Raw genomic sequence first — 23,989 nt, 5'->3', positions numbered from 1 at the left:
CCAATCTACAAAACCCGCCTAATCCCAGTAACTTCAAAAATATCCAGTCACATTTTATTTTCAAACCGGGTCAACAATTTCTCGAATAATCTTACCATTGTAAGCCTTCCAACTAAGCGCGTTCTTGATACCAATTCCCATATTATGAGTCACATTGTCCACTCAGTCATCCATTTTTTTGACTAAACCATGACATTGATAATGTACTTTTCTTGCCAACGCCTTGTAGTTCTATTTTTCTTTTTGTGATTTGTACTTTAAAACTTTGACTGAAAATGGAACCTGCATTTTTTGTTTCGTTCAGGCTGTAGTGAACCTGAGTTTTTCTTTTATCATAACGATCTGATGTGTTTTCGTTTGGAGCTAAAACCATAAAAGTTCGAATTGCTGGGAGTCGTGTTAATCCTCTTTATATTTTTCGGATTAGCCAAATGGTTATCCGACTTTTCATCCATTCATCTTGAAAAAAAACATGAGCCGTCGTCGTAGTGGTTTTCTAATTTTTCTTCGATTTTCGCCTCTTTTTTCACTTTTTTTTCATTTACGTAGAGAAAGCATGAATGAAAAACAGGAAAAATGGTTTTTTTTTCTGTGAACAGCCGTTAACGTGATATTTAGGATATTTTCCGAATACAAACAATTTCAGATTTAGACTTGGTACCTAGTGCGTACTAGGTCTTGTTTTTCAGTCATGATTTTGAGCTAACAATTTTTTACTCTTCAAATTCCATCTGGCTGTGAAAACCCCCAAGTTTTATCAATGCATTTCCATTATCTTCTGTGAAGTTCAATTTCCTATTCTTTAATTTCCGCCACACTGAAAGTGTATAGATTTTCATTCTTCCGGTATATCCGTTATCAGCTGGTTGGTATTCTTCCGGCGTTGGAAAGGCGTGGACCTCCTTTCCGGGAAGTCTCTAGACACTTTTATCAATTCACTTCAGCTTTTCAAAAGCTCATTTTTAAGCTCGAAAAGAACAAACTTCTCTAGCTGTACAAATTCAAAGTAGAAGTGTTCAATCAACACGAAAAATAAATTCGAAGCAAGTTTTCTTCTCCCATCCTCTAATTCCGCGCCGGTTCTTTGTGCTCATTCTTTGCGAAACCAAACTTCATTATCCACGACGATTTTGGTTAACGCCACATTCCCCATGGGTGTCCCATCACTTGAGAATTGTGTTGGAGAAGAAGAACATTTTGGTTTTTAGAATTTTATCTAGTTGGTTTTCCGTATATTATTGGTGAACCTTTAACGAAAAGAAAAACAAAGATCTTACTTCTGAATACAGTTTTTATTAGGCCATTCTGCAACAAATCCGCCTTCAGGCATCTAAAGATCTCCCTATACTCTCTTTTTAGTGTTTCTCTTGAATTCCTGATGAGTCGAAGGGTTTTGTCTTCGACTCTTCCGTTAGCTTCTTTCGTTATCTCATCCGGCATTCCATGCATTCTGTGATCTTCTTCCCGCCCCTAGCTTTACACTCCACAATGTACGTTCCATCCGTATCAAGAGCAAAATTAGTTATTCATTGGGCGGCGAAGAGTAAAAAAAGAAAGAAAGGATGGAATGACAATATGGAACATAAGTTTTTACTGCATCCATTTTGTTTTGATCTTCTCCTTCTTTTCCTTGGGTTACAGAATACTGAAAAAGCCTAGAAAATGTAATGCTTCAAAATCACAATCTCTGATTTTCAATGAAATTTCAGAAACTAAATTGTTTTCTGATAACAATTTACTAACAAATACTCGGCTTCTAGAAAATTGTAAAGTTTCTTAACTCGTTATTCGGTGTGTCTTTCTAAAAAACTAAAAGAGGACGTTCAACGGCGTTCTCTTTTTTTCAGAAAAAATTCTGAATAGCTTCTTCTTCTCCTTGGTGGTTTTTGTCAATGTGACCCCCGGGCAGTCACTTTCCGCTAATCTCCTTTTTATTGCCCTCAACGACTTTTGTGGCAACGAGAAATAGAGAGACTTTATCAGATTATTCTCTCTTGCCAAGAAATTCAACAACAATTATCTCTTTAGACCCACTGGTGGCGTAGATACGTTTTCGGCCAAGACCCCGAGTCAAACTTCGCTGATTCGATTATTCTGATTTTGCGACGTGTGTTTCTCTGAGCTTTCCCCTTTAGTTTTCGTTGTCTCTCTCTCGGAACAACTCTACATCTCGGGTTTTTCATTTACTAGTACTTCTTCCAATTATATGCGGTTAAGACGCCAAGTCATTCCGCACTCCGCCACCATCTGGTGCACATTCTCATTTCGAAAAACGACTTTTTCACTGGGAGAATGAACATCGTCTTCGTATTGTGTTCGTCTAGTATTTTTACGCTAACTTCTTCGAGAAAGTGAAGAATTGTGAATGTTATTCATTCTTTCAGTTTTCCAGGTAGAAATTAGCTAGTATGGTTTTGAAGAATCTGTCTCGTTTTGTTGAATCTTAAATTCATCAAAATTTCAAAAACCAATGCACTTAAGAAATTATGTTTTTTCGATAAAACATCAAGTACATATAAATTCATTCTGGTAAACAGAAAACTGATATTCTAGCTTAAATAGGATTCAAAATTCCATAGTGATCCATGAATGAAACAATACTGGTTTTCTCTCTTTCCAAAGATTAAAAAAAATTCTATTTGAGCATATTACTCTGGAATTGAGGCATGTTGTGGTTTAAATCAAGACAACCGTGGATTTTTGAAAATTCTACAAAAACTAGTTTTTTTAATTACTCGAAAACTCGATGAAAACAAAACAAATGAAAAAATCTATCGCGAAAGTTTGTGGTATGGTGATCGTATGTTCAAAATTTTATTGACCAATTTTTCATTTTGGTCAAAATTTGAATCGATTTTTGAGTACACTAAAAACTAGTCATAGTTATGCCTAACTTCCATTTATCGAATAAATTCAAAATGTAACAGATTAGAAAACATTAGCGGTATTTCATTTGTCCACAAAATTTTTCCAAACTTGAAAGTGAATATCATATTGTCTCTCATTTTGCACTTACAAGTAGAGGAGTACATTCAAAACATCTTAAAAATCTTGAATTTTGTGACAGTACTTATCCTGGGAAGGTTATAGCAGTTTGATTGGCTGTGGGCTAAGAATTGTCATAGAACTCTTAACCATTTTGACTGTAATTTTTCTGATAAACTTGCCACAACGCCTCTGCTATTTGGATCTTTCATCTCACTTCTTTAGACCTCTGTTTTTTCAGCTTGATTTTCTACCTAGCTAAAAGACACGTGTCAGCTAAGTAATTAATAAAGAGGGGTCCCAAGGACCATTGGAAATGCTTGTTTGGGTGGAAAATGTGGATTTTCTCCTTGACAGCTCATGCATGCTGCATTCCGGAGAACCGGACAACTCAAGGCAGTCAACTTTCTTGTGCCCCTTCCATTCAACATCATTCTACCGCCCCGTAGTCGGCAAAGGGGCAACGTATACCTTTGGTGGTCCCAATGGCTCAGCCTACACTTTTCCAATACCCAACCAACCCAACCCTAACTTGTCTTTTTTCCTCCTTTCTTCCTATACCCCAGTTTTTTCTTCCAGGGTTGTCTGATTCTGAAAAAAAAACTTACCCCTCAACGTTTCTTCTTCCACTTTTTTCGGATGTTTTCTGCATACATCTACACGTTTTTGTGCATGTCTCTATCTTTTTTGAATCTTCCGGCTGGGTTGGCGTCATCGACTCTCCACAGAAACTCGTTGTGAGTGGACCTCAAAACTTTTTTCTTCATCTCCCCTTCCATCCGGCCGATTCTCACTCTCGCTTCCTAAAGCTCCCGGGAGTGATATCTCTCTTTTACTCTTCTCATGGCCACCAACTGTTCAAGTATTTGCGAACGGACACCTAGAGGTGATTACAACACTTTTTGAGTGATGAGTGCACAGAAGTTTACCTGAGTTTTTTGAAAAATTTTCAGATCATCTTAATCCCAGTTGATCAGAAATCCTTTTGAAAATCTATTGTCTGGAAATTTTGAAAAGGTACGACTTGTTTTCGATCTTCGATGTCTAGTCTTCACAGAATACTGAATTTCATTGCATTTTTCGTTCGATCACAATAATTAAGAATGTCAGTCTTGGTCCAGAAAGATCAGCATTTTTGTTTGAATGAAATTTTCAGATAAAATTTTTATACATCGTAGAAAAATGTTCTGAAAGTCCCGTTCCTTGATTGACTAGATAAAAGTCGCATAGTTTTGTTTAGGTGAGCTAATGTGATTATAAGGATATAAAATAACAGTAATCTAAAATATTTCTCTAATTGTGATTTTCTAAGCTTAAAATCACTTTTTTCATTACAAAACAAATTATTTTTGAAAGACTAGCGAGTTCAAGTTTTATTGAATAGATTGAAAAAGGTTATGGTATAGTAAAACTTTATTTATTTTCCTGAATGATTTCAAAACTGGTTATATTAGATTCCTGTGTATAATCATACGTTGGTTTGACTTGAACCTTAAGAAAATAACATATTAAACTCCTTGTTTTTGTTTCATCTGGAAACTACAGTAACCCAGATCGAAAGAGCGAAACTTGAAGGCTGTGAATTGAGGTTTTCAGCATCTGCTTCCACTGTTCTACAGGTATCTGACTAATAAAACAGTTTTGTTTTCAAAAATAAAACTCAACTAAATCCATCGACACTATCGGGTCATTCATCCCAACCTGTAGACGTTATCTACCGCAGCCGGCTGCTAATCCGTGATTAGGATGCGTCGAAACTCAAACTATACATAGATGTAGATGCATAAAAATTAGACAAAAAAGGAAACGGGGCGGTATGTGAGTGTGTTTTCTTCCTTAATCCTGTAGATACGACTTCACACATCCTTTCCTTATGCCCCTTCTCCACTGCCCAGGCTCTCGCCCGCCGGCATTTCCTTTCCGCCGCCCCTCCAACAGAAAGTCCTTCTCGCCTTCGTCCCCGTTTCCCTGCCAAACATTTTCAACCACTCTACTCTACATATTGTGTTCTTCAAGTGCCCGTTTGGTTCATCGCCCTCCCGCCAGTTTTTCCCACATTTTTGAGTCCTCCCGAGGCTTCTCTACGTTGTGAGGTTCCCAAGCAATCTAAAAGATTATCCAAAATCCTATAGACCCTCTCTTTGCGCTTTTCTCTTTCTTATTCTTCGTTTTTTTTTTCGTTTTTTTCCGGATGGGATTGTCGCCGGATATTTTATTGAACGCATTTTTTTTATCTTGAAATATATGAAAACGAGGTTTGATTTCAAAAGTTTGATTAGAAAAGTCTCTGAAAAATATCCTAGATTATATCCTAAGCTCTTTTTTTTGTGGCTTTTTCTCTTTGTCACACACAAAAAAAAACGAACACAATGCAAAAAAAAACGAACACATCATCTAAGTCTCTTTACTTCCTTCGTCTCACGTTTTTTCCTTCCTTCTTTTTTTCGCATTTTTCGTAACGATACGAACATAATTAGCTCATTTTTTCATACATTTTTGAAAATAGGTCAAAAATTGTTCCCTGTTCTTTTGAATCGGATAGTTTGAAACTAATATTTAAAAAATTTTTTTTGCTTTGTAAAAAGCTTTAGAGACATAGATCACAAAGTCAATACCCATACCTTTCTCTTTTTTAAAAACCAGCTCTTCTCCTACCAAAAACAATAGAGTCATTGTTCAAAGGCCTTTCCAACTTTGACTTTTTATTCTTCCTTGCTTTTTTGTTTTTGTCCCTAACCCCTCCCTGCTACACTGAGCTCATCCATCACTTTCTCAAGTTGCGACAGTGACAAAAAAGACAAATGTTTTTAGGGGATTGAGTCCATATTCATTTTAAAAAAATAGTTGAGGTCACTTAAGGACTCTCCAATCCCTGGTGGCTTTTCAACATATCATAGAATATTCGTAAAATTTTCAGTTTCGCATTTGTATGGTTTCTCCCCGTCTTCTCATTTTCTAACTTTTTATTCAAACAGACTTCATTTCAATCTTCCTTCTTTGTTTTTTTGCTACTACCACCGACTTCCAAATGTGTTCATTAGAGATTTACGACTTTCTTCTCCTTCTTTGAGAATCCCTCATTTTTCTTTTCCTCATTTCACCGCAGAACCTATTAAGGCGCCGGGTGTCGCTAGTGATACCCATCCCAAGCCACCAACACCCTATTGTTCTTTTTTCCACCCGTCGGGTCTTCTTCTTCTTCTTCTTCTTCTTCTTTCTATTATGCCCATCATGTTCCAACTCCTTTTAGCATCGTAAACATTTCGAAATGGCGCACTTGGAATGAGTGAGTCAATGAGCCTTCGAAATGGCTCCTATAAATTATTCCGGACCAAGAATCTTTTCTCACCCTCTTTTTCTCCTTTTCCATCGTATTCTTGGGGTCTCGTGGCGTAACTTTTACCATCTTCACTTATGCTTTACTTTACTATTCGTTTCCCACAACTTAATCTTGCACTTTTTTCGCGGTCCTTTTAAAAGGGACCACTTTAGATCCTTCCATGTGGCATGGGCATAAATCAACGAATTAGCACTCTGACCTGATTTCCGACCTTTGCGGCAATTTTCTTTGTCCTTTATTTCTTTCCGTTACGAAATCAGATACTAGTGAGTAGATTTGCAAAAATTTTCGAAAAGTGATAGGTATCCGTTTGAAATCACCTTTTCTTATCAATGCCTTGCTTTCTATGTTTTTCCAAGACGTGTGGTCTGGACAGCTTGTAAATTTTTTCATTCTTCCTTTCGGTTTTTTGTGTCCAACCCGACAAATAATCGAAAAGTTGTTATCATGTCTACCGGGAGGAGCTCCCTTTCATCTCAATCAGTCAGGATTGAAGACAGCTACACGACATTTTTCACACAAATATGATTCTCGTGCTCTTCTTCGGGTTTTTGTCAATCGTCGGCACAAAAACCTAGATGAAGGAAAAAACGCAACAATTGGCGTCATGACTGACACGTATATTTTCTTGTCCGACATTCATTCCTGCCGTGTTGCAATCATCATCCTTCGTTTTCTCATATCATCTCTGGCTGTGTGTGCTTTAGATATCCTCATTCTCATCGTAAATTGTTTTGTTTAACAATCAACCGTTTGTGACCACTTCCTCCTGGGAAAGCTTCATATACGAATGGACTGGATTTGGTTTGAATTAGGATTTTGAATTTTCAAAGTTTCGTCTTTGAAAGAATTGAATCGTAAGTTTTTGAAACTTCGAAATCGGAAATTTTGGAAGGTGAAATTTAGAAATTTTCGGGGAGATTTTTCACTAGACTGATGCCTATATTATTGAAAAACTGGTATCAAAAATATATTTTCTGAATGTGAAACTTTTAGAGACTTTAAATTTCATTCTTCATTAAATTTCACAAAATACAGTTTTTTCGCTTTTATGGAAATCAAAACGTTTAAGTTACTTTACAATTTTTAGTAAAATCGGAAACTTAGCTTACCAGTTTAATACATTTTAATTTGCTGTAATATTTAACTTCCATTCCCGGTTTGCTGAAACATCGGTCTTATTTCCAACAGAAACAAGTCCCGGTGAATAACTGATAACCCATTTATCGTATTTCCTCAAAAAAGAAGCTCATCCAAACAGTCAACTTTGAGCTTAATTATCTTTGTTTTGGTGAAAATTATTAGAAAATTGTCAATCTTCAAATTACTCATTAACATCACAAATATTACATCAGTTAACAAGTTGTTCATATATTTCACAGGAATCGAGATGATTAAGTTCAAAGTTGACGAATCGGGGTTGAATTTTTGTATTACAAGTTTTAGAAAACCAGAAACTTGGTACCACTATTTTTGAAATTTCAATTTTTCTAATTGTTAGAAAGCTAAGTTTTTTTTTCGAATTGACCGGATTTTCGATACAAAAAACCCCGCTAAAAACTGGAAACCCATATTTCTCGTTTGTATAGTAATCCCCTAATTTTCGGGAATCCCTCTTTTGAAACAATTCTCATTTCTCGAGGAAGCAAAAAGTTTCGAAATTTCAAATAAAAAAAGTGTAACACCATGCTAGCCACATTTGAGCCGAACGATACATCCATCATGGTTGCCATCTTGTTCACCCTCCTTGTTCCTTTTGTTCTTCGTCTCATCATTTTATTCATAGTGTCGCATTCAAGTAGCACGCGAGCACTGTCTTTCGTCTTTGTCGGTCAATAAATCCATCAATTGGAGTAAATCCAGTGCCCTCCTCTCCCACCACAACCAACACCACCACGACTACCACCATCCTCATTCCCTTTTTCTCCTTCTTTATATGCTCCTCCTCCATTTTTTTTCAATTTTTTTCTTCTTGTTATTTTCCATCTCAATTCCATGGTGCCCCAATTCTTTTCTTTTGATGTGCAGATTTTTGGGATGAAGAAAAAAAGAAGAAGAAGAAGTGAAGGAGAAGGAGGAAAGGGAGGTCCCTCCAATTTTCAAAATTGGCATTCTCCATCCAGTATTTGCCCCAGTGCTTCTTCATCGTCTTCATCGGACGACGATGTCATCGTCTTCTTCGTCTCCTTCTTCGTTTTCGAGTCGTCGTTCAGAAGACGAAAAAGGCTCAACTTCAACTTTTTTCGCCGTCCACAATCCACGTATTCTGGATTAGAAGTGACTATTCGTAATGCTGGGACGCAGTTTTTATCGTTGTTCGGCTCGTAAAATGGTTTAGTACATGCACGGCGAAGTGCAGTCTTAGCATTTTTCCTGGTTCGGAGTAAGACGGGTTCCACTCCCCAAACATGCATTTTGCTAATTATCCTGGAAAGATTCCAAAACTGACGGTTTTAGATGTTCTTAAAAGTTTACGAGTCCGAAGAAGTTACAAAACTGTCTGAATCTTTATTGAAAGAGTGATTTTTAAACTTATTCATTATAAGACCTCCTTCTATATTCAACTTTAACTCCGATTCTCAGATTTTTGTCTATTTTTAATAACTACCGAAAAACCTGTAATAGAAGAGCATCCAGCAATTTGGGATCAACTATTTGAATTTCTATGCAAGATATCAAACATATGTCGACTAACAAAACACTTCTGATATTATGGTGAATAATTTATCAATGGATAACTTCTTTATATCTTTGACAGGAACCAAAACAATTTGGTCGAAATTGAAAGCTAGGAGCCCTTTTATTAGAAGTTTCACGGTAAATTTTCTCTGTGGTATCTGAAGCTCTTACACACTTCACGGGTTCAAAAAGTGTAACTATTTATTTTCTAGTTTCCTCAAAAATTGAGATCGTCTCTTTCCTATCTCTTTTCGTCAAAAACAACAAGAGGTCCTCAGCGGCGGCTCTCATGAGATATGTTCACAATTAGTATGTCTCTTGTCGGTGAGATGAAACAAAATCTTCGTTGTTGCTCGAGTTCTGAGATATTGTCATATTTTTTGGGTGCTGACTTTTTCTGCTAGCTCAAAAACTCAAAAGAGTTCTATTGCGAATTTCCCAAATTTTTTTATTCTCCCTACTTGTTCAAAATTTTTTTGGCCATCCCAATTCCTTATCTATGGTCTTCAATCGGGGCGTGTGAGCCCTCCAGACGTTTTTTTCCGTCCCATTAATCTTTCCTAAAGATAGTACGAATGATTCTGGAATAAGAGAGAGAAAGATGCGAGTCGCTTACCGACTAATACGGGGCATATGTCATACTTAAAAATTTGAGGCCGCACACACACAGAAATGCACTACAAGAACTCGAGTCCTTTTCTTCGTTTTTTTTCTCCTGGAAGAAAAAAACCTTCTCTTTTCCTATTTTCTGAATCCTTTTCTTCATTTTTTTGCAAGCAACTAGTTCGCATTAGTGAGACGGAGACAGATTCTGCTTTTCGTCTTTTCGAGAACCAAATCATCAGATCCAAAATATTTTCTTAGACCCTCTATAGAGGCATCTGGAACTAAATGCAGAACGAGGAACATATTTAGTTCTTTCAGTATTCGTCTCAGCACCAACTTTCGTTATTTAGCCTGCTACTTTTAGATGGTGCCGGAAGAAATTATTGAAGGAGTAAGGAAAAAAGAAGATGCTCTCTGCGCCCACGTTTGATGCTTTTCATGTGCCCCTCCCTTTTCTGCCTACTTGAATCAAGTATGTATAATGAGTGCTAGTGCTAAACGCGATTAATGATTTCTTTTTTTCTTCTTTTTTTTATATGGAGAAATTCTGTCTTTTCCGGTCTTGTCTTATGCTCTGAACATTGCAAGAAAACAGTTGAAAATGAAGAGAAGTATATTCTTTGAACTTTTTCAATCGGACCTAAAAGAATTTGGCTACGATTACAGTTTGTCAGGAGTATTTTTTGTCTAAAAAGCGTTAGCTCAATATTCCTAATTTTTAGACTTAAAGGGGGACTCCGACCAAAAACTTTTATTGCCTTAAAATGTTTAAATATTTGTATTTTCCTAATTTTATTGCGAAAAAATTCAAAAAAAAAATCCTAAATCCCCGAAAAACTGTGTTTAAAAAAATAGGATTTGAATTCCCGCGCAGTGAGAAACCTAGGCCACGGCATCATAGCGCCTTTCTTACATGGAAAATTTTCCGGATTTTTTCGGTTTTCATGTCCGGCAAACGTAAAAAACCACTGTCGGCCACTTGAAAAAACGGCTGTCAGGCTCCATGACTTAGGTTTCTCACTGCGCGGGAATTCAAATCCTCGTCCCTCCTAGCAACTTTTTTTGGAAATTTTTTCGCTTTTAACGCTATTTTTCGGGGATTTAGGATTTTTTCAAATTGTTTTGCTATAATATTGGGAAAATAAACAACTTTTCAAACATTTTAATGCAGTAAAAATTTTTGGTCGGAGTCCCCCTTTAATTCATGAAATTATATTAAATTTATTATAGGTTGTGTACTCAGTATTTTTCTTGTCAACTCTCGATCATGAATCGACCACGATTTCCATAAATACTCCTGCCACATTAAAATTTCACAATTCATTGTTGCTCTCTCTTTTCATTTTATCCTTTTCTCACCTAAGGTGTCGGCGACAGGAAGGCTCCTTGCCACCAATGGGTGCCATTATTGAAAATTGCCGATTTCCTATCAAAACATCATCCAAAGAGACACATTTTCAATGTGGTTTCTCAGCACACCACACCTGTCGAATTAAAATGAGCCTAAGAGAAGCAGAAGGAGTGGGGCGTTCGCTAATGTGTCGGGAATAGGATGGATCTAAGGTGCGCACCCAAGCAACAGAAGCAGCCAGACGTAGACGACAGGTCCAGAGGTAAGCGGTGAAAAATGGGTGGCCTTCTTCCCGTCCGGAGATATGTTGAGCCAGTGAGAAAAGGGACTCTTCTAAGTCTTCCCTCTCATACACATTACACCACACGGTTGTGGTGATGTTGTCTCTATGCTACCCGTGGTATGTATGTGGAAAGACGAGGGGTTCAAACGAGGGTGGTCAGTGTTGTCAATCTGATAGCGGAATCGAATCAGATCGCATAGTTTTTGCTGATGGCAACTATTTTTCCCGGCTGGTTCTTGTCTCCTCCCCGGGACAATTTTTTTTCCTCGACTCCACTCCTCCCCCATTCCAATTTCCACTCGAATTAACAGCGAACAATAAAATTATGCTTTTAGAAAGCCTTTCAATTTATTTCCATATTTCTTCTTTCTAGTAGAGTCACTCAACCTAAAATGCTTATTCAGTTCTACTCCTTCTTTTCTCCTATTCCAGCGTCATTTTCTTGTCTTGAGTCATTCATCACACATTTCTTTTTTTCTCCTCATTTTGACCTTCATTTATAAAAAAATACCCCAACGTACTTCCAATCCTCATCCAGACTCTCTTGCTTTTTTTTCGGTGCCCTATTACTCGAATATAGGTCTAGTCTATAGCTGGACCGGCAGTAAAATTAAAAATTCCTGCCCTTTTTCATCCTCCTCTTCAAACGAAAAAAGCTTCATTCAATTTCTGTTTCTAGGTTGAATATTTCATGACGTCCAATTCCACGATTCAATTTGCTTTTCCAGTCTCGATTTTTTTTCCTTTTTTTCATTTTTCTGCTCTCATTTTTTTCTTCTTTTCATTCAATATATTCCTTTTTTCTATTTTTTATCATTTTCAGAAGGACGGAAGAAAGAAAGGTTCGATCGAAGAGGAGAGATACTTTTATTGTGTATTATGGTCATCCGACCGCCTAGGTTAGTTTTTCACTACTCAGAATGTTTCTTATCGCAACATTTTTCACCCAAAATGACAAGTCCTGACACTTGGTTATTGCCCAAAGGTCTCATTTATCACTGTGGCACGTCGCTCTTTAGACAATGGAGGCAATACCAGATGACTCTTGGTTCTGCATATACTTACAATGAAATATGGTTTATTTTACCCGTTATTTTCTAAATTTCTCGAATAGCGACAAAAAATTAAGATTTGTTTAGTTTTGCATAAGTATGTGCAAATTCTTATGAATCATGAAGCTGAATACGAATATGGATTCCACGGGTATTATACTATCCCACGGCTATCCGACTTCATAAGTGGTGGAGCAAACTAACATATAGTGACTTTGTATTAGCTTCTCTGCAGAGAGGGGTGGTTATTTTTCAGTTCTGTTCTCATAAAAATAACATTTTTAAAATAACACTTCAATTTTTTCACAGTTTCGAATTTCCTGAAAACATTTTTAAACAAATTTTTCAACCACCGAACTAAAATTCCCACTTTTTACGACTCTCAATCGTTTTGAAATTCAAATTTTAGTTTTCAGGGAAACGAAAAAAATTTAAAAATCATATTATCGAGTTTCCTGGATTGTTCCAGTTTTTTAGTCAAAGAAAGTTACCTTATTTTCTCTAATTGAAGCCCATGCACTTCTATTTTCTACCTTCTTTTCAGGTAATTACCAAAAACTGAAATTACCAGAAAATTCTGCAAATAGAGGTGGCTTATGTAAGAGAAAATACGGTATTTATAGCTTTACCTGAAATTTTTTGTAGATGTTTTCTATTAGTTGTTATATACTTTGGGAATACACCAACAGAAAACAATACTCTGCAATTTGAGCTTTTCTATTCCAATTCTGGTGAAAGATATTGAAAGCTAGTTGACAATAAAAATTGTATTTATACTATGACAATCGTTTTATCAATCGATCAAATTTTGATATCTTTTCTACGAACCGAGATAATTGATCTCAAAGTGCATATATATGGTTGCTGACAGTAAGAGCATTCAGTTTAACTTACCGTATTTCCTCTAAAATAAGACAATTGAACCCGTCAACATTGAGCTCAATTTCTCGATTCGTATAAAGAACATCAAAATGTTGTCAATCTGATAAAATCTTTTACAGGACTCGAGATAATTGAGCTTTAATGGCTATCTGTGAAATCATTCACGGTAGTTCAACTTACTCCAATTTTTCGTAAACATTTCGGGGGTACAAGAGAGGTAAAAAGTGATTCAGGGGTACAAAATCCATGATTCGGAGGTAAAACTTTTTTTAGCAAGTCGCATTGTTTGTACTTCTGAATTGAAAATGTTTCTTTAAATGATTTGCAGCTCCGTTTAGATAAAAAAATAAAAAATTCAACTCAGCGGTACGGAAAATAAAATTTACCCAGGCATTTTGTATCTCCGAACCCCTTAATCAGTTGTACGCCCTTGTACCCCCGAATCGTTGTACCCCCCAAATGTTTGAACAATTTTTCAATCAGAGTAATTAAAAAACAAGAAATTTGGCTATCATTCTTATGATTTGGTTACAAAAATAAAAATTCCAACATCCAAGCTTTTTTAAATGAAAAATGTGAAAATGTCGACTCTAATCAATTCTAGGACCAAACACGAAACATTTCTCGAATTTAGGTTATATAGACTTTTACTTCGATTTCAAGATAGTTTTGCTTCAGAAACAATGACTCATAAAATTAGCAAAATTAGATTGCTCATACAGTATTCCAACGTACTCACGTATTTTTTACACCTCACCCTTCCTTGTTTCCCCCTTCAATCATTGTATTATTCACGAGGTCTAGAAGCGATACCGCATGACACTTAATCGTCTGTAAGGAGTAGCAATTAGAGCGAAGACACAAAAAAAGACGTTAAACGTCGATCGCGTGAATTATTAATCACGCGTAAGGAGAAGCTGTCTTTCTTCGAAAGGGCCCGAGCTTTCCCAGTCACATCAACACACCTATTCTCGGTTCTTGACGGCACCTCGTAAATCAGGTTTTCTTGTCGTCTGCCACGCCTCCGACAGCGCTTTCCCACTGTCCGAGTTTCTTCCTAATTTCGACTCCCAGAAACGACTCAGAAAAACTAAATCCGTGAGCCCATCTGCCCCCAAAACGAATCTAGTGGTTCCATCTATCCTAGGACACCTAATATGTCCGGATGATACCACCACAATCGCAGCATTTTCTTTCGGTAAGTCCCTATAGCCAAGCCGTTCCCATTCATTTTTTGTTGTTCAACCTAATCCGAGTAGTTTCCCAAAAAAGCTAAATATATGCTTATCCTACCGTATCCCTTCGTAAATGAGAAGGAGGAGTATAGATGACAGAAAATTTGAGAGCCTTGACGCGAGTAAAACGAGCTAAAAAAGCTAGTGTGCTCCCCTTGCCATAGGTCCTCTTTCCCGTCTCAAATTTGGCTTATAAAACATCACAATTTCGCTAATGAGTCTAATCAATATCATGCTATAAGAAAAAGAAGAACGAAGAAGAAAAGTAACATCTCACAAAAACAAGAATCGGATCAAATCTCTTCCTGCGAAAGATAGTCTTGTTGAGACAGGCTCAGATATATCCCTTCGGTCCGAGCACATACAAATACATACGACTCATTGACACCCATTGCTCCCAAGACCAAGTCATAGCCAAGTCTATTGCGCAGATTTTGAGTTTGCTTAAGCTAAATATTATATTCGTCTACCTCGCCCATTCTATTATTTAACATTGTCATATCAGTGTCATTAACACGGATTGAACACAGAACAATTTGAATTCTATGAAGAACGCGCTACAGTAGTCAAAAAAAATTCCACCTATGGTATTGGCTCTATCACATTGAAAGCCTCTGAGACTGAAGACCCCCACTAATAATTCTGAATATTCCTGAGTAACTGCCACGTAAAAGATGAAGGATGGAGACCGCTTTAAGTGTGATGCCACCTCCCATATCAAGGAGGATTGCCAGAGCAATGGTAAGATGTTCACAATTTGTTTCTCCACTTCACTTTTCCAAACTATTGTCCCGGCCCTATCTCCCATTTCTCTCGGCGTGTGTCTCTTTTGCACACAATCTGTACAACTCTACAAAGTCGTCGACACCATTCTCGTCTGACCAACTTGTCAATTCACCCTTAATTACAACTTCTTCGCTTTTCTTCCCCGCACTCACTGTTTCCCCTTGAGCGCGCTCTGAGAGGGTCTGGATCCGCCAGCACATACACTACTGATGAAGACTCCCTTTTTGGAAGCGTTTCCTTCTGGTGTCGCCCTCCCGAAGATGCGTTGATTGCGACTCTCACTTACCAGACATTCCTAGTTAGTCGCCTTTCTTATTGTGAGACGAGAAGGAAGAGCATTTCAAACTTCTTGCTGGAGAATCGTGGAGTCAAAATCAAAAATTTTGCAATCGTGTCCAAACAACTCGCTAACAATCCTTTCCCCGATAGCCACGAAATCCATGTTTTCTGGAGTCACTTTTTCTCTTTTTCGATGTCTCTTCTAGAGAGTTTTGTGCAGTATCCATGACGTAGTGGGAAAAAGATAGGATTCTAGTACGCTATCCCTTTTAGAGTACTACGGTAGCAACAAGTTATTTTGTTGAGAGAGCTTTTTAAACCACAATTAAAGTACATTAATACTTCTAAAACCTGTTCAAAATAATACAGAATATAACAGAATCTAAAAACTCTTTTTCGAAATTGATTTAATACGGTCCACACTTTTCTCTAGTTTACTCTCTTTTTCTCTCTAGCTCCACCCAAAAAACACAGCGGAGATCAAACCGTCCACCTGATTTTTTGTACCTTTGTCAAGATTGAATTGGACAATGCAAAAAGCAAAAGAGCTGAAGGATCTCACGCGTTTTGTTTCATCTTGTTCTCAGCTCTTGCCGACGACTCTTCTACCAATACACACAAGCAAATCTGCGCAAGATTTCAAATTTCTCGAAACGTTTTCTCTCTCTCCGCCTCGGCCATTTTCTAACTTTTGTCTGTATCGTTTTCGGCAACGCAAATACAGGTGCTGAGACTGCCGGGCTGCGGCCGACGATTGCCGGTGTTATCCCCTCTTTAGTACCCCCATCTTCAACATCAGCTCAATAAGAAAGAGAGAAATAGGAAAAAGACAGTAAACGAGGTAAGGCTCGTTTCTCACTTTTCTCATACTTCTTTTTTTGCAAGTTTCCACTTTTTTGTTCGTGACGTGTCAAACGATGAGTACTTTGACATAGACCCTTTGTCTCTTCATTTTACTTTCAGAAATTTTTGCGTGGGGGTTCAAGTAGTGCATAAGTTATGGTACTAGCTATTTCTATCATTAATAGCATGATCACTCATCTGTATCCAGAAACATGCACCCAGAGACCCTAAGAAGATATAGGATGTTTGAAAAAATTGGGAAAACATCCGAAAATTGTTGCGATAAGGATGAGAGACCCGTCTCTTTTCCTCCATAAGTTTGCATGAGAAACTAACTCAACTTATACTTTTGAGTACCACATTTCCGCACCACCCCCGCTCAGTCATTCACTCATGTATATGCAAGTATATCTTCTCCTAATTTCGTCGTACATGTCGAAACACAAAAACCACAAAAATTTCTTCGAAGAAATTTGAAACTAGTGCACTCCCTGCTAGTGAAACTGCGGCTGGATTCAAAAATTCCTGGTGGTTGCTAGGCACAAAGTTATACGAGACGATACTCTTTATGACGTTTTCTCTTCGTCTACTATTCATATTTTTGCTACCATCCCCCTCAGTTTTTTGAAATTCAACTAATAAAAAAATTGTTTTAGCATACAAATCTCAAGAAATGCGAACGATTGAACCACGTTGCACGGTATCCAGTTCATCCAAGCAGTGCCGCGCCTCACGACACTAAGTTCTCAAAGACATACCTCAACAAGGACAGAAAGGTGAGCTCGATTAACTACAGTAACCCAAAGCTTTTCCTCTCATTTGAACGAAAACACATAATTCTTCCCTCACTTCTTCTTTTTATTCTGGCACCTTCTTTTCCTCCTTGTGTGAAAAAAAGAGAGGGAAGGATACAAATTAGTCCAATCTGACACTATAGGTTGTCACTCAAGAAAACGAAGGCAGGACCTTCTTCTCGCCTTAATTTCCTTCTTCGTCCCCGAGCCTTGAAGGCTCTCATCCATCCATCTTGGCACGTCCTACTTTTCTTCTAAAATGCCGATGAAGCACTCAACTCGTCTCATTTTTTTCGGGTTCCGCACTTCCATTCATTATAGACACTGGGATTTTTCTCCCGGTTCACCAAGATGGAATAGAACATGATCTGGCAGGTCCGTAGTAGTAGCGACGCGGGCGTCTGTCAGGAAATTCCCAATTTTCGTTTAGCATTCTATTTTTTTCTGGGAATATATATGTTTTTTTCAAGACTCATATGGCTCAAAGTTTATAGGAAAAACTCGTGTTCCAATTTTTTTCAGGAGCTTTGAAATGAAAACTTAAAAATACTGTATCAATCTCGAAGCGATTTTTGAGTTTTTCAAATTCTGACCTTCAGCAATAGTGGCTATTGGAAGTAAAACAGTTTTTTCTCGATTTCCCAAAAATTCAGAAAGTCAATTTTTGCTTAGAACATTAAAAAGCCTAATTTCTGTTTTTGATATACAGTACCAACTAATTAGACATTAAAAACGCGTTTTCAATTGTTTTTGGCCGTTTCCAGAAGTCTAGAGCTCGATTGTCAAGTGTCTCATCATGTTGAAAGTTTTGGAGGTTCTGAAACAGATCTATATTAAAAACTTAGCTTTAACTGAATTTTTTGTAAATTCCTAGTTTTTCAGTTATTCGCCGATTTCTGAAAGTCACTTTTGTCCCGTTTTGCTGCTCAAAAAGGGAAAAAAAGCAGGTGCCCTTCAAAAATCGTCAAATAACTGGAAAACTGGGAAATTCCGAAAGAATCTGTGAATGCAAAGTTTCCAATCTAGACCGGTTTTATAATCTCCAAAATTTTAAAAATGATCGGGTCTTTGACTGCCGAGCTTCAGACTTCTGAAAATGGTGAAAATCAACTGGAAAAACGTTAGTTGTATATCTTACTGACCGGTACTCTAATTTTTAGATTTTTTTTAATATGTAAACAAAACCATCTTAATATAATTTATTTAGCTTTGATTGTGTAGCCCAAAATATCTGAAAATTTGATTAACGAACTTTTCGGCCTGACACCTTCTTCTTTTTTGACATCATAACTTTATGACTTCATCTATACTTTTTTTTCATACTGCCTTTTTCAACACCCTCTCCTTCAGCTTCTTCTTCTTGTTGTGATCCTAACACTTCTTCGGGAGCCCCCATTTCAATCATCTTTCTCCACCCTATCTCTCACTTTCAACTTTAAATGAAAAAAGATGGCGCGAAGAAAAGTTTGGACAGAAAAAGAACGTGCAAGGCGCGTAGAGGGCGATGGACGGATGAAGATCTTCTAAAAGGATTATAATTCAATTTGATATGCTCTTCGGGAGGCATCCTCTCCTGACAAGATGGAAAAGGAGCACAAGAAGAAGAAGCCTGTCATCGTTTCATCGTCGAAGAGACGACTGGACACACACACTAGACCACGCCCCATACACAGGGAAATCTTTCGAGTTTCATTCTCTCCCTATCCCACCTTCTGTCTGTTTCGCATCTTTTTTCTTCATCTGTTTCTATTCCTGCTGCATATACTTTCTGCTCTTTCTCATTTCTCAATCTGATCATCTCATAATCATTGCACTCCATCCATCTTTGAAAACCATCAAATTCATTCATCACAAATGAGGAAACGCTGGTGATTGTGTTTGCAGTTCTTGTCCGCCGGAATGCTTCTATATTATCTGGCGGCCATATTCAAGGGCTTACATCCACGAGTCGACGACGATTTTGTGGACAAGCTCAATTATCACTACACATCTGCTATTATATTCGCGTTTGCAATCATCGTTTCTGCCAAACAGTACGTAGGTGAGTATGAAAATCTGAGTTGAAAAATTCAAATGAAAAATGTCCGTTTAGGCTATCCTATACAATGTTGGGTGCCTGCCCAATTCACAGACGCTTGGGAACAGTACACGGAAAACTATTGTTGGGTCGAGAACACCTACTACCTACCCCTGACCAGTGCCTTCCCTTTAGAATACGGTGACAGGAGGTATGAGACTATTTTTTTCTAGACGAACTTAATTTTTATAATTTCTAGGGCACGCCAAATCAGTTACTATCAATGGGTGCCGTTTGTTCTTGCTCTCGAAGCGTTATGCTTCTACATTCCGTGCATAATGTGGAGAGGATTGCTGCATTGGCATTCTGGTAAGTCAAATGAATAAGAGAGTCCGGGAAACATCAGAAGAAAAAGAACTTCTAGCTGATGATGTTGGTCGTTAAAACCGCACAACTGTGCAATAGAAGATCTTTTGAGTAAGAGTAGGGTGGGATCGCAAGAAAAAAAAAGAAAAGAAAAGTGGTCTAGAAAAAGAAAAGTAGGTGTGAAGTGGAGAAGAGAAAGAGAGATCCATTAATAATTTATTGCTTAACGATTCCCGAGAAACTTTTATCACCTTCCAAGAGAGATGAGTGAGTAAAGAGGAAGAACATGAAAACGACGTATGTTCCTAACCTATCTGTCGTGACAAGTGACATAGAAATAAGAGGGATCTTCAGGAATCAATGTGCAATCATTGACTCAAATGGCATGCGATGCACGAATGATGGACGCCGATGCAAGAGCGGCCACCGTGCAGACAATTGCAGGTCACATGGAAGACGCTCTCGAGATTCAAAGAGAGGTATAAAAGAGATAGATGTCAGGGACTTTAATTTCAAAGTTTCAGGTCACTGATGTGTCTGGAATGTGTGTACAGAAGCGATGGGCCAACTATGTGACGTTACTCTATGTGTTTATCAAAATGCTCTACCTGGGAAACGTGGTGTTGCAAGTTTTCATGTTGAACAGTTTCCTGGGCACTGATAACTTATTCTACGGCTTTCACATTTTGCGAGACTTGCTGAACGGCCGTGAATGGGAAGTCAGCGGGAACTTTCCACGTGTAACTATGTGTGATTTTGAAGTAAAAGCCCTAACACTGGGAATCTGAAATCATTTTGAAATTTTAGGTACGAGTACTGGGTAATGTTCATCATCACACAGTTCAATGTGTGCTAATGATCAACATGTTCAACGAGAAAATTTTCCTATTCCTGTGGTTTTGGTACTTTATGGTTGCGTTCGTTTCGGCTGTTTCCATGTTCCACTGGATTATCATCTCATTCCTACCAGGACAGGTAGCACCTTTTGATGCGATTAGACTCATATATCTCTCTCCAATTTCAGCACATGAAATTCATCCGGAAGTATTTGCGAGCAACAGATTTGGCCACTGACAGGCAGTCGGTGAAAAAGTTTGTGCACAAATTCCTCGGATATGACGGCGTATGTTATAAAGAAGATTACTTTTTCTCTTTGCTAACAAAACTAATTTAGGTATTCTGTATGAGGATGATTTCGGCACATGCTGGAGACATTCTTGCCACAGAACTGATAGTAGCCCTTTGGCATAATTTCAACGATCGGGTCAGGAAGGTAAGCGATTAAAGAACGGCTAAGTTGCGGATTGGTTTGCTTTTGAATAAGTTACTATCATTTTAATCATAATTCACACTTTCTTAGCATAGAGGAAAAATATTTTGGAACAAGAAAAAAAAATAACTTTCAAGAATTCGAGTAAACATTTTAAAGTTTAAAAACTTCTTAAAATTCTTAGTTGTGGAGAACAGTTAATTTAGTTGAACAGAACAGTTAATGAACCAAAACTCGAAACTGAACAGATTGGATTGGGTGTGGCCGACGTACTCGATCCCTAAAGGCATATCATCATTTCTTCTAATTTTCCAGAATTTCGAACAAGTCTCTGAACAGTAGATGCCAAATCCTCAGCAGCGCTTCTATACTCTCTATCTATCAATGTTGGTTTTTCGTTCCTAATATAGTAGCTCCTATCTGAAAACAGGAGAGCGCTTCACCCGCCCCCTGAAATACAAACAAAGCCTAACAACAAGCCTTTTCCAAACTCACTAACCATATATAGTTTTTGTGTCCACCACCTTTCCACCGATGTGCCTTTAGTGATTGATTTCTTCGATTCCGACCCAAGTTCCAACTGATTCTTTTTCGTCTTTGTTTCATTTTTGTCCTTCTCCGTTGCACTGCACACTTCTCCCAAAAATTTTGATCCAAGAAAAAAATAATTTAAAATTTGCAAAATTTTGAGTTTCATTTTTAAGTTTATCCCACACTCACTAACCCAATTTTTCTTTCACTTACACAAACACACACACACACACACACACACACACACAAACTACACTAATTTATCGTAACCTGTGGTTTTATATATTTTTAATTTTCAACTGTTCCTAACACCACCACCGTAACTTATTTGCATGATCCGTAGTAGGCTAGTCGGATCTGAATACATACTTTGTATCTAACACAAACTATATCTATCACTTTCTCGGCTACTGTAGTAGTATCTTTCCTAGTGCCTGTGTTTGTCCGCTTGTGATGGGTGGTCGATGTGTGACAAATTTTCCTATTTTATCATGATAAATGTGCATTCCAAATTAAGCTAAAAATTTTCGGATAGAAGTTTCGGATAACAAGAATCCTAGAGACCACTCATTCAATCGGACAGACACAAGCGATTGATTTTTTTTTTTTGCAACGATTTGAGCTTAACACAACACCTCACACATTTTTTTCGCTTTTCCATTGTAACCGATTTCAAGATACAATTCAACTCAACGGAATCCCTCAACCACTAACCATCACTACTCACCACTGATCCTTCTCCTTCTTCTCCACAGATATAACAATCACGTATGTCCGAACCGCATTTTGGGTTTTACGAATTAACAAAAAATCGCGAGTATATTGTATTTATGTAGTCATATACCTTTTTCGGAATGCACTATATCTTTTTTCGAGTACATATTTTTCCTAGTTCGTAAAGATCACCCGTCCTACCGTCGGCATGCACAGTATACTAGGCGTACTCACTTTTCTTGCCTGGCTTCTCGTCCATGAACCTTGTTTTCCTTTTCTTGGTTGCACGTTTTCCCTCTATTCGCTTCCCCAAAACTTTTTTTTCACAAATTGAAACAAAATTTTCTTTTTTAAAAAGTTCCTGTCCTCCAAGAGATAAGTGTGCCTGGTTTCCTTTGATTCCTCTGTTCCTAAAGTTCGAAATTTTTCCAAAAAAAAAAAAGAATGCATGTGATTCATAAAGCGGCATCAATGATTATCATTCTTGAGTTCTCCAACCCAAGACTTGCTTTTGTTTCACTAGTTGATTACTTGATTCCTTGATTTCGATTTTTTTGAAACCAACCGATTTTTCAAGGGGTGGCCAAACGCAATTTCAGTGTCTGTCTCCTGTCTTGACAGGGCTACCCAAAAGTTTCCTTTACAAACTTCAAGTTTTAACTTTTTCAGAGTCCAATCGAAATGTTCGAAGGCGGTGTCACTCAGTCACCCAGCAAATTAGACGCAAATTTCAAAACGTGGCTTCTCGGTCAATCGAGGTGAGTCAAGCTGCCGAAATGGGATGGATGTGTTCTGACATGGTGACAGGTTGAGGCTGCAGGGGGCAAAATGAGACTTCAACTTGTCAACGTGTTTTGGTTTCGAAGTGACGTGATAGTACTATGTGAATGTGGGCAAGAGTGAGCGTGCAAATTTAGAGTGAGCGGATTTGTCAAAAGGGATCCATTATATCAAATTTCAAAAAAGGATTTTTGAGAAAATTTGAATTGGCAAGTCCGTGACACTAAGATGTTGGCTAGCAGACAGAACCCACCGCTTTATTAGGCACTGATAGAAGATAGTCTCTAACTCAACGAAGCGTATAGTAACTAATAGCATCTAGAATGATCCCCACCTGCCAGAGAGACCCACAGATTGGTCGAGCCTGTGTTTTGTTGTATTGCAGGGCGGAGGCCAATGGGGGCTCTCGGCTGCTGTCTGCTCGCTAATGTGGCGCCCGAATCAGAGAGTCCGTTGCCCAAACCTCAATCCTCGTGTGTTCGTTCCCCACTTCAAGTTGGAATTGAATTGCAGGGCCAAGCCGCCCTTCGACGGCTCGAATCCGACGCGCGGAAAGAAACGCCGAAAATCCGATGGTTACTTCACGTTCGTCTAAAGTGTCCTTTACCTCTATCCACTGGGGACCTTCTACTCTTCTTCTACTTCCCGAGTTCTTTCCTTCACACATCCTTACTTCTAGCCAGAAACCAAAACCACGTGGTGCTCTTCTCCAACTTTTCCTAATAATCCCTGAATTTCCATTTCGCCTGTGCCACTTTTATATGTTTTCAAATTTCCCTCATTTTCTTCCCATTAATTTTGTTCGATTATCTCTGATGTTACCTGCAAGTAGAATTTTCTGAAAAATCGTACAAAATTGTATGGCTTGTGTGTCATAATTTTGAGTATTTTTCGACCCCCGTTCTCTTTTTAAACCTTTCTTTTTCTCAATTCCACCAGTGCCAATTCCATAGGTGCTCCTTGTTTTGTTTCTTTCAAAAAATCTCAAAAACACACATCGACACGCCATAACCTCTATTAATAAAAAAACGAACACTCCCGCTGAATGGATTCTAGTCATGTGTTGTACAGCCCCTGTCCATCCCCAATCCTTCCCCTCAAAATTTCTTTCCTTTTATTGTATTTGATTATTTAATTGTCTTTCTATCACCACCAACCTTCATGAAACGCACTTTCCCATTTACAAAAAACAAAAA

General features: G+C 37.9%; 1 protein-coding gene across 1 annotated transcript; it reads left to right on the top strand.

Annotated features, from left to right (window-relative positions):
- Positions 1-19,014: 19,014 nt before the first annotated feature.
- Positions 19,015-23,388, top strand: Cbr-inx-1 (the record flags this gene model as incomplete). The annotated part of the gene is made up of 10 exons (XM_045239903.1): positions 19,015-19,156; positions 19,208-19,343; positions 19,392-19,501; positions 19,853-19,977; positions 20,023-20,259; positions 20,306-20,473; positions 20,523-20,621; positions 20,673-20,771; positions 22,683-22,771; positions 23,307-23,388. The coding sequence occupies 10 exons, from the start codon at positions 19,015-19,017 to the stop codon at positions 23,386-23,388; spliced, it is 1,287 nt and encodes a 428-aa protein (XP_045094414.1).
- Positions 23,389-23,989: the final 601 nt, after the last annotated feature.

The sequence above is a fragment of the Caenorhabditis briggsae genome (assembly GCF_000004555.2).
Source record: "Caenorhabditis briggsae complete genome, chrX, whole genome shotgun sequence".
NCBI classification, from domain to species: domain Eukaryota; kingdom Metazoa; phylum Nematoda; class Chromadorea; order Rhabditida; family Rhabditidae; genus Caenorhabditis; species Caenorhabditis briggsae.
Note: the sequence above shows the minus strand (reverse complement) of the source record. Positions and strands in the feature narration are given on the sequence as shown.